At 28.8% G+C, this 12,376-nt stretch overlaps 1 protein-coding gene across 2 annotated transcripts in view; it reads left to right on the top strand.

Annotated features, from left to right (window-relative positions):
* Bem46 (abhydrolase domain containing 13-like protein Bem46) overlaps positions 1-12,376 on the top strand; it is a 43,423-nt gene that overhangs the window by 23,562 nt on the left and 7,485 nt on the right. The window contains exons 8-9 of one of the 2 annotated variants that reach the window (XR_004758035.2): positions 3,311-3,392; positions 6,042-6,123. Coding sequence is in view for 1 of the 2 variants with exons in the window: in XM_035358276.2 (XP_035214167.1) it covers positions 3,311-3,376 (66 nt within the window). In the remaining variant the exon portion in view is untranslated. The remainder of the gene's footprint in view (positions 1-3,310; positions 3,393-6,041; positions 6,124-12,376) is intronic. The other variant, XM_035358276.2, reaches the window with a different exon arrangement.

Raw genomic sequence — 12,376 nt, 5'->3', positions numbered from 1 at the left:
TCATTGCAGTAGATGATGATAATGTGTGTACAGCCCCAATTATGGCAGACAAAGACAGTTTATAGTTTGTTCAAAGCTCAGAAAACATCATTGATGCAGATTTGGACTACGAAAATGAAATGAATAATGCAGCTTCTGTTCCCACATCATCCGAAATTAGGAACATCATGAAAAGTATGCTTGGTTATTTAGACGCACATTCCAATGGTGAAATCAATAACAAAATGGACGACATCGAACAATTGTTTGACAATCTGATGCTAAAAAAAGACAATGCAAATGAAAATATCAGATTATTTTCCAAAACCTCAATAAATATTTTGTTTTTCAAAAAACTTATAAATTTTGTATTAAATTAAGTTCTTGTGGATGCTTTTGTTTCATAGATTTTTATTAAATACATGCATATATACATATCTATGTAAATAAAATGTACTCTAATAAACTTAATTTTGTTAAATATATATATATTGTAATGTCCTTTAACACAAAAAAAAATGTTTCAGTCCCCTCAGTTTCATGTTAAACAGTTTTCACTGTTATGTTCTCTCACCCCCTAAAGCAGTTAAAAAAAGTTTTGGAATCAAACTTTAATAATAAACAAAAATTTGATGTGGACGGTGTGACTTTCTTGTACGCCTATTAAATTATACACGTTTTTGTTGCACTTTGTTGAAATGGGACAGTTCTATATCTCCTGTTCTACTGGGCCAGTTGGTGAAATTCAAATTGTTTTTCATGTCTAGAAAGCGCAACTTAGGATATGTATTAGATTTATATATAGCATTGTTCTAATGTTGGTATTTTGACACAAAATCGGACCTTTATCTTAAATGACATGCCAATTTTGTTCTATATGTCAATTCTGTGACTTAAATTATGCCAAACTACGAAGTTTTGTAAAAATTGTATGAGTAGTTTTTAAAAAATTAGCTCTCAAAATTTTAGCTCCTAAATTTTTATTGAATTTTGTATGCATTTATTAATATCTCTTTTTTATTACACATACTTGATTCCTTCTTTCACAGTTCAAAATTTAGGTTCATTCCTAATAAAATTCACCTATTTTTTATGATCTATTTGTAAATTTGTATTTTAAAATAATTTTTATAAATTTTTCAAAAACATTTTGAAGTATAATCGATAAAATTTTTACCATCATATTGATGTATTTCTAAGCATACCTGCAAAATATTAGAGCTTTTTATTCAAAATTTCCGAAGATATATGTGAATTCATATATTGGCGTGCTTTGAAATTTGGCATATTTGTTGAAAGCGATAATAACATCTGATGTGGTTTATGCACTTCATTAAAAATGATTTGAAAGTAGGAATGATGTGACTTCCTCCCCCCCTCATGCACAATGTAAACAGGGAAAGGAAAATAGGTTGTCATAAATTAAGAAGTCCGCCAAGTGAATAATCCTTGGCACAAACTGAAAAAAAAAAAAAAAAAATACATCAAGATAAATTTTTGAATTTCTCCTGAAATTCTGCACTGAATTTTACAAAATTTAATATTTAATCATAATTTGAGTTGTAGAATTGAAATATGGAAATAAAAGGGCATGTTATTTCAGAAAAAGTCCGATTTTGTGTCAAAATTCCTGTATTAGAACAAGTTATATATAAATCGAATATATATCCTAAGTCGCACGTTCGAGATACGAAAAATACAATTTGAATTTCGTCAATCAGCCCAGTAGAACGAGAGATATAGAACTGTCTTCCCTTTTTTTTTTTTTTTTTTTTTTTTGTTTGCGCAGTGTACATTCCTTGAAAGCAATAATGAACTTTAGCCAACTTTTAACCTTATTAGTTATCTCGACTCGCCTTTCTTCATGATATTTCTTTTCCTTTTTTGGGGAAGAGAGGACAAGACACAAAATATCAAAAGTAAGCACCCAAGGTGGAAGTAAATAGAGTAGCTCAGAAAACTTGAAGTTACTTGAAAAGGCTTGAATGTTGTAAAAAAGACTTTAAAAAAAAATTCTCATAAAATTTACATTTTTGCTGTTAAACATAGTTGTACAAAACAGAAAAACCGTGTTTGAATTTTATTACCTAAACTATCAATTGTTGGCAGTATTTGTTGCAAAACAAGGTAGTATTTTTTAAAATCAGGTTTGCAAAATCTTTAATGTAGTAATTACAAACAATGTGCCTAAGAGCTCAATATTATTGATGGATAAAGAAACCAAGTAAAATTAAAAAACACATTATTTTATAGTACTTGAAGATTATCATGCATCTTTATACTTTCGTTTCTAAAATTTTAAGCCACAAGATCCCTGCTTTTTATTCAAAAGTTATGACTGCAATCTTGTATTTGACTTGTAGGACTAGCACTGAATAAACTTAACCCAGTTTCAAAGGTACAACTTGTTTCTATTTTTTATTTTAAATTTGGCCTATTCAATGTCGACATGCGAGCGACAGCGAGTATTTTTTGAGTTGCAAAAACTTTAAATGGAAGTAATTAAAAACAATGTGGCTGAGAGCTCAGTATCAGTGACGGATTAAGAATATTTGATGTGATACTAGGTAAAGATTATCAGAATGCTACTGGATGTATTTTATTATTAAGAAAATGAGAATCAGGATAACCAATAAATACCAATTATTTTCTTTACATTTCATAATATTGTTTCTTTTGTCAGTGGAAATACTATGTGAAAACTTGATATAAAAAGTGGTACAAAATATCTGAAAGGCATTCTTTTTTTTTTTTTTTTTTTCAAGAAAATATGTGTCTTAAAATAATTTAATTAGAATGAGAATGTTGAGTATCAAAATAATTCATTTCACTTTTTTCCAGGTAAAAATATAACCTGCATTTTTTACAATTTTTAAATACGTACAATAGAATGTGTGCAGTTGCTTGTTGGGATGACTAAATGTTTCTGAAATTTTCTGGAGTGAAAATTAATTTTCATTTGAGAATTCTATATATGTTAATTGTAATCTGTATAGTTTGTGAATAGTATCTAACTTCTGCTTGTTGGAAAGTAAATTTAGAGAGCATTATTTAATTGTGATTTAAATAAAGTTTCAGTTATTTGAATGTTTTAAATTAAAGAAATCTACCTTTTCTAGAAATAAATCAATAAAATAATACATTTTGTTTGAGAGAAATATTCAATTTGATTTACCAAAAATTTCAAACTACCAAAGTTCTGTTGAGTTTTAAAAAATGGCACATTATTCATTATTTATTTTGAACCAGAAGCATGATGTTGCAAAATGATTTTTCTCCTCCTTCTTTGCATCTGTAATAGGTTCAATAATAATATTTTTGGTTTTGACAGATCATGTTGGCTCAACAAGAAATGCAACTGTGGCCATCAAAAGCTTTTGAAGGTGAAATATATTGAAGCTGTATTATAAAAAGTATGATTTTCTTTATATATACATTATTTCTTTATCATATACATTGCAATATGTGAAATTAATTTGTAAAAAGTGTGAGGTAGGGAAAATTGATTTCTTTAGTTGAAACATAATAACATACATATCAAAACAATTGAATTTATAAAAATATTTTCTTTGTTAATGAATAAAAGTATGAAAGAATTGTAAAAGCAATATGTATTAGTTTTGTTTTTATGATCAGAGTTTTTAGAAAATACAGCATGTTATGTGTACATATATTCTAATTCAGAATCTGGATAATTTTTTCCTCAGCTTTCCAGGCATAAAATACTGGTAGTTCATCCCAGTTCTATTTCCAATGATAATTTTGGCTGTTTACATGATGTTTTTTATGTTCCTGATTTCATTTACAATGCAAACACAAGCCTGTTTCCATTAAATTTTTCATGAAGCATTCAATACCATATTGGCCATTGTTAACTTTATAGCTAAAATCGTGTATATTGGGATAGCTATTTGAGTTTTCTTGAAACTAAAAGCATTTTATGACTGATTCTTTTTCATTTTTTGATCAAATTGAATAAAATACATATTTATTAAGAACAGAATTTAGAAGACATTATTATTAGTAATAAATTTAAATAAATAACTTACAGAGTTAGCAAGTGATAAGTTTTAAGATGTATAATGTACAAAGAGAAAAATAAATTGTTTGTATCCAACAAGTAATTTAGTGGACACTGAAAATTAAGTGGACGTATGCTTGCAAAATCCAGTAATATTTATTAGCACATCATGCAGAATATCATGCATCAAAATTTCAGCCAGTTAACTGAAAAGTTGAACTATTGAAATGCTGTGAATAATCAAATATATCAGTAGAAAAGAAACTAAGGCTACTTTATAACTTCTATGGTAAGAAATAGCTCAAACTTCACTTATCACTTAACAGCTATCTACATAAGTTGAAGCTTTGTTAGTAATTGCCCCTGGTACTAACTACTTAATTATCAACAAGGAATACAACTCAGATATAAAACATAAATAGAACTTTATTTGTGACTCAGAACTAAAATGATGACAGTCTAAGTATTTCTCATATAACTTAATAATAACTGGTTGCTTGCTTTCATGCTAAGATTCTGTATTTGGTTACAATAATATCCTAAATTCGAATATGCAAACATCTGGTCTGGCACTGGAATGGGTACTTTCTTAACAATTAATTGTGCTCTGTTTAGACATGTCCACAGCTTCTTCGCAAATACTGCAGGCATCTTTTATGGGCAAGGAAGCAGTTAGACGATACAAGATGCTCTATGTTATGTTAATGGCTAAGATTAACCCTCTATTTTTAAACTGTACTGCTTATCATACAATTTGCATAAAATTTCTGGTCTGAAAGAGTATCGTGATGAATTAAGAGAAGAGAAATTAACTTAAAACTGTAAACATTTGTCTCATATTATCATCCCTTATCTCACCATGAGTGTTGGTTATATGTTGTATTTATGATTTTCCCTAATATACTGATATGAATTAGTTTCCCCTAGAAGAGTCTTCATGAAAGTATTCCTCATAACATACATCAATAGCCCTTCAAAGCTTTGCCATAACAAATAGTCTACCTAAAGACTTACCTTGTAATGAATAATCTGCATCATCCAGAATCAGTTTAGCATATTGCTTGTTTATTATAGCCATTACTTATAAAAAAAAGGGGGGCAACTTATAGGCAGTGGTGATATATCAGGTTCCTACAAGTTAAGATCAAATACCAAAATAAGAAAGTATTTAATTTTTTAAAAATAAAATGTGTTTTAATGTTTTTTTATATTACTAACATGGCTCTCTCAATTTTACCAGGAGACTCCTAATTTTTCAACACATTTCCCAGTGTTCTAGTAAACCATCAAATCTCGTATTTTTAAAAATTTTCTAGCTTTTACTAAAGAAATTCACTAAGCAAAATATTTCCCTGCAATACAAGAAATGTATTGAATGATGAAACTTAAATTTTTTAAATCACATTCTCCCACCTCTAGGAAATTTCAGAATAATTTTATTACATTTGAATTACATCGTTTTTTGATATCGCATTTTATGACTTTTTGCTTATTAAAATTTCTTTTGATCTGAATTGTCTTAGTTGACTTTTCTCAGATCTGAATTTCTCTGATCTCTCTGAGTTTCTTTTGATCTGAATTAGTTTATATTCTATTATAGGGAAACTACATGAGATTTTTTCAGAATAAAGTTGTAAGAATATTAAAAACTGGAATTAGTTAAAGAATATAAAATTCAGAATATCTACTTAAATATTAATAATTCATTAATTAAATATTGATATATTTAACAATCTGAATCATATTATTAATAGTTCAATAACCAATTAATAATAGTAACCTGAATCATGCATTTTAATGTGAATTTCAGTTGAGTTTGGAATTCTTTTCTAATGGCATCTACTGGTTTCTCCCGGTTTTCGCATACAAAAACCTCTGGTTTTTCAGATTTCAAGGTTGTTAGCTATGTGCTAATATTAAACAAAGAATCTTATTTTATAATTATTATATAATGAAAACTGACATATTTATATAGTATTATCTGGTTATATGTTAACGTAAATGTAAAATTAAGTATTTTGATAAACATTTCTAATTCCAGCTTTTAAATTTTTGGGCCTTTTGAAACCTGCATTTATCATTTATGTCTCATTTACAAGCTGTGATCAGTTTCATTGCATTATGTAAGTAGTTTTAGAAATATTAAATTAAAGCGAAATGTTTTTGTTTTAGACTATTGGAAGTTTTTTTAAAGCAGCTCTACTAAAATTATGTAAATTTCATACATATTAATGTCAATGAATTAATTAAGTTGATAGTTATTTATATAGTATTATCAAAATTAGACACAAAAAATTCAATTGAATCTGTAATTAAACACTATGTTGAAAGTTATCAGTATTGTAGTTTATTATGAACAAGGATTGAAGTAAAAGGGATTTTGAATTTATTATTTTACTTATTTTAATATTTTTATAGAGAAATTTTATTTTATCATAAATTCATAAATGTGTGTATACTTTGCTATATTAAGAGATAATTAATATCTTTGTCATTGCTGAAATAATTTGTAAGAAGCAACTGTGTGAGAATGAAAAAACATGCACTTTTAAGAGGTTTAGTTACATGTGCATCTCCCAGTAGGCTAAATATCATTCTGTTCTACTGAACAATATCTTAATTTAAAAACATTTGTCATTTGGATAGTACAGCAATATCAGCAGTATATCGTATTATAGAAAAAATATGTTACACATTTTTTAAAAAATATGTATTTTAAAATTTCTCATATATTTTTCCTCTTAAACAGGAAGACATTTAATATACATCTATAATAGTCTACCAAGCATTTTCATGGTGATTTCTTTTAATAATATTTAAAAGTGGTTAATGGTTCTAAAATCCATACATTGTCATATATGCATTTTTAAACTTATGAACAAAAAAATATTTTTCTTGATCACCAACATTCTCTGCTGATTTTTTATTGATCGCTTGTGACATTATTTTGGTTTTAGGACCAGAGTTTTTAGATAACACAGCATGTTATGTGTACGTATGTTTTTATTCAGAATCTGGATGATTTTTTTCCTCAACATTCCAGCCATGAAATATCAATGGTAGTTCATGGCTCTATTTCCAGTGATAATTCTGGCTGTTTGCATAGTGTTTTTTTATGTTCCCCTCTCATTTACAACACGAATACGAGCCAGTTTCCATAAAATTTTTCATGAAGCATTCTGTTTTATATTGGCCATCGTCAACTTTATAACTAAAATCTTGTATATTGGGTAAGATGTGGTGAAAGAATTCCTCTCTCCACTGTTTGTAAATATTGAATCTACTCATATATGCAGACTACTCTTGCATGCAAGGATGTTCTGTTCAGTTTTTGTCCATTTATCTGAGATTCTTAAACTCTTAAATATTGATTATAAATAGTCTGAAGTTTGATAGACCTTTTCATGCATTTGAAGACAAAATTTGCCTAAAAAATTAAAAGAAATTTCAGCCATTTATATGAGATTCAAAGGACAAAAAATGGTGATGCTTCTGAGAATGAAAGAAACACCTTTTGGAGGGATTATTTATAACTTCCAGATTTAAATCTAGTGTTAATAAGTGAGTGTATTATATTTGTAGCTTAATTACACAGGGTTCATAGCGGTCCTTATAAGTGCTTATAAGTCCTTATATTTGAAAATAAAATATAAAGGCCCTTATAGGTGCTTACTTTTTCTTTAAAGCCCTTATTTTTTTTTTTTTTTTTTTTTTTTTAGTGCTTATTTTTTGCTTTTAGTGCTTTTTTTTTAATGAATGTGCTATTTTCCTCCGTACCAAAGCCGAAACTAAATAAATAACTTTTCTTCCTAATGTGGAATGTCAGATGGTGAGTCATACTCCTGGAAATAGCTTTTTCCCCTTTCTCTGGATTAACATAACCTTTGGTGTGCACGAAGAGTACAGACAGGTGCCCGTCTTTCTATTGGTCAAAGAATTGCGAAAGCAGTAGAAAATTCCGCTACATTCAGCATTCTTTTCCTCCCGCCCAAATACTATACACGTTTGAATTTCTATCAAGATCTTAAAAATTTGCATTCTCGTTCCGCGTGGTCAGTTCATATTCGTGTTTATTATGATCGTTATGCTTATATTATGAGCATATGTATGAATGTTTATAATAATGTAGTTGCAGTAACTGCTAAAGTATAGTAAACTTCCAAAAATGGTTCTGTTTTAACACAGATTAGCTTTCTAAGGAATAATATTCGGAATGGCTTAAATAAAGGGAAAGTAATCGAATAAATCAAAATAATTTCATTTTTTTCGAATATATTATACAGTACGAAGGTTGGGAGGTCTTGCCTTTCTCTCCAAAATCTTGAATATTGAAACTGTTACAGTTCGCTGCAAAACAAGCAACGGACCCCCCCGCCCTTTTTTTTTTTTTTTTTTTGTCACTTTGGATTGAATAGGACTAAAAGTTCTGCGGTCTACCAACCCAAGCGAAGAATGATTCTATTCCGGAAATTTAACGCCATCTGTTGAAAATTAGAATGGAAAACACCCCAGTTATTTAGTTCTTTATTCTCCCAATACCGGCAGTTGTTGATTCCGATTGCGTCATATCACGTAGGGAAGAATTACGGCGCACGTATTGCGCAATAACGTTTGCGATATTTTGCAGAGATAATTAATTTTGATGTTCAGTCCGAGATTTGTTTATGAACACTTAAAAGAGTTTTACTGTGCTTGCTAAGCAGAATATTTTTTACTTTCGTTGGTTTATTTTTATATGATGCACATATTGAAATGTCAAAAGCATTTATTTAGCGGAAAAATCTAAAGAGCAGCTACAGTCTTCCCCCCCCCCCCCCCGCCTCCGCTCCTTCAAGTTTCGCTGGACTATCCGAATATTCGCCAATTTCCAAGTGTGAGGGTTAGTTAACCTTTTACTGTTAAAGATGACTGCATGAAGCAAATTTCTGTTTTCTGGTTTCAGAAATGTTCCTCTTTTTTACTTAAATTACTTTGCTTGCAATATCTGTTAAGAAAAAACCGATATACAATGAAAATTTAGAAAATTTTCAGAATTTAGATTTAAATTATTTAAATATCAATATGAGTGGAAAAATAAATTGTATTTATTATTAGGTTCCAAGCGAATACAATAAATATACCTTATTATTATTTATTTTCTCTATTTTGAACTGAAATTTCATCATTAAATCTTGTAATATAGTTTAGTTCTTCATAGTTTTTTTTTCCCTCTCATTGTAAACAAGTTCTGTAAATTGAACTATTATTTAAAACTAAAAACAGGAAAAAAAAAAAGTAATTATTTTTTATGGTTGAGGTAATGCTTGTTGTCTCTTAATAAGTACTTCATTTCTCATATTTTAAATTACAAGTCTAATTTTTAAGGTAATACAGTTGTGTATGATGTAATTAGATAGGTGCTTATTTTTTTTTCTGAAAATATGCTTGAAAAATGCTTATAGGTGCTTATTTTTTTAACTAAAATGTGGCTATGAACCCTGTTACATATATTTATATATAAATTCTGAAACCAATCAAAGTACATGCAAACAAATGTATTCTATCAATTTCAGTCTACTAATTAGATTATTATTAGTAGTGGCTGGAAACTTCAAAACTATATGTAACCTAGAAAATTTTCTCGATTTTATATCACAGTTTTTTATGTGTAAAAACTGTAAACGCCTCAGCTTGTCTTTTCAAGGTGGGCAATTAAACATTCTTTATTCAATGTATCAGTAGTTTTTGTGATGATAATGGGTTATGCAAAGAAATGCCAAATCTATCTAAAAATTTCAAAATTTAATTAAATTCAAGTAGCACTAAAAGTGATTTTTATATTTTGGCTGTATAATTACTTCAAGATATTTTTTCCTGGAAGTTTTTCTTCCCTGACCTTTTTAGTTCTAAAAGTTCATTTATATATGCCAACTTATATGGTAAGGAAAGTGTTTTCAGTCTAGAAATTTAATAATGAGTTTTCAGTGAATAAGCATGGATTAGAATCATCACAACACATTTTTATAACGATGTGTGTCTGTATGTATGTGATTTTTCCCCCTTGTCTTCAAATACTCTTACATTAGACTTCCAAAAATGTTTTGCCCATATTTGCATTCATGTTAAGAATTGATTAGATGGTACTTTACTTGAAACACATAACAGTTTTTGCATACTTTTCTGTTATCAAGACTGGGTTCAGAAATGCACATATTTATGCATATTTGTGCATACAAACACATACCTATGTATGTATGTACATACATATACACACAAGCATGCATACATTTCAGAATTTGGTTCCGATAACAGAAAAGTACCCAGTTTTGCAGCAGTCAACATGAGATATAGTTGCAATTGAACCAGTATTATGTACTGATACCTAAATATTGCAAGGATATATGTGCAGACCAAAATGAATTAAGATTTCTGATACTATAGAAATAACATGTAAGAAAATTAAATTAGGGTTTTAGCTTCAAAGTATCGATTTTAGTATATTATAAACACTTAATTTTCTTTAATTAAAAACCAATTAACCTGTATGCTATTCAATTGGCCAATAAAATACAATTTTTGCTTAAAAAAGTAATAAAGGAGCAAAAATTTGGTTATGCTGATAAAAAATTCAGAAAAAAGTTTTTTTATACATTACTAACTATATCTAATAAAATGTAATTCAGAATTTCTTTAAACAGACCTCTCTTTGTATTGGAACAACAAATTATATTTTGTTTACAAATAATCAACCAGTGGTCATTTGTGATGCTAATAATCATTTTTGTGTGTGTTTAAGTGATGCATTAAAGCTCATTGCTTTTAAAACATCTAGAAAATCTTTTAATTTGGGACATGCTAAAATGCCATCTAATGGTTAATATGAAGAAATTGTTGAAAAAGTATAATGCAGACAAACATGCAGTTCAGCCTTTAAAATGTGTGTATTAATGAAACATTCAAAGAAAATTTAAAATGACAGTGAAATATATGGATGTTAGAAGGTGAAAAAACATTTACAAAAAGAGGCAAATGTGTCATGCCAGTCTAGAAGTAATGTAAGACACAATAACACGCCAAACAAATACTAATTCAGAAGTCAAACGATAAAAATCAGTGTTATGTTTTCAAATTTTCACAGGACTAGTTTCGATGGTTTTACCGAACCACCATCTTCAGCTGCAAGAGCGCAAATTCGATGGTTTTATCGAACCACCATCCTCAGCTGCAAGAGTGCAAAGTTTTGCGCTCTTGCAGCTGAGGATGGTGGTTCGGTAAAACCATCGAAACTAGTCCTGTGAAAATTTGAAAATATAATGCTGATTTTTGTTCCTGTGAAAATTTGAAAATATAACGCTGATTTTTGTTGTTTGACTTCTGAATTAGAAGTAAGTGAGAAGTTAGTGTGAGTGGATAATAAAAGCATGGAATGAAATTAAACCGAACGCAGTTCAAAATTCATTAAAAAATGTAATATATTTAACAATTAGATGGAACAGAAGATGATTATTTATTTATGGATCAGAGTAATAGTGATGGTGAAGATGAAACAGAATTCGATGATTTGCCTGAAAATATAACCGAAGACGAAGATGTCCAACTTCATTCAGCTATGCCATTTCTTTTAAATAAATAGTTCTTAGTTACCTGTAGAAATATAATTTTTGTATGCTCAAGTTTTCCTCATTTTTATAACCGGGATATAACAAGCACCCATAAGTTTCGATCTTATTTTTTTATTAAAAGTGCACGTAATACATCAGAATATACGGTAATATAAAATTTTGTTCTCAAAATGTTCCTTAATTGTTCTTTTTATGTCATTATCATTGTTTAATATCTTTTCAGGAAGGTCAATTTTCAGTTTACAGAACAAATAATAATAACTTGGAGCTAAATCCAGGCTGTAAGAGGGCTGATTAAAAGCTCATTAAATCTAAATTTTTTGTTCTTAAAAAGTGCATTGACACATTGCTGTTTTTAGATTGCTAGAATTTGGGGTATCTATCTTGCAGGGACTTTGTAATTCACAAAACAGTTATTTAAAATAGTTCGCCTTGATTTTTAATCTTCTGTCAGTCAACATTTTCTCCTAGACATAAGAAGGATTGTCCGATTTTCATGCCTCCAGTGGTCGACCTTCATGAGAATCATTGTGTATGGTTTCTTGCTCCGTATGAATTTTTTTTTAGCTGTTCCTTCTGTAAAAGAGGAAGGAAATTAATCGACATACACGTGATCTAAGCATTGTTTACTTTTTTTAGGGTTCAGACCTTCTTTAGTCAAAAATTTGATCACAGAATAATGCTCAATTTTAAATATTTCAGAGCAAACTAGCAGATAACTTCATTCAGCAGCAGTCAAAAAAGAAAGCTGAAATATTTTGTATTTGTGTTATTA

Source organism: Stegodyphus dumicola, chromosome 1 (genome assembly GCF_044657685.1).
Source record: "Stegodyphus dumicola isolate Sdum_Otavi_A_Nest chromosome 1, ASM4465768v1".
Lineage (NCBI taxonomy): Eukaryota > Metazoa > Arthropoda > Arachnida > Araneae > Eresidae > Stegodyphus > Stegodyphus dumicola.
Note: the sequence above shows the minus strand (reverse complement) of the source record. Positions and strands in the feature narration are given on the sequence as shown.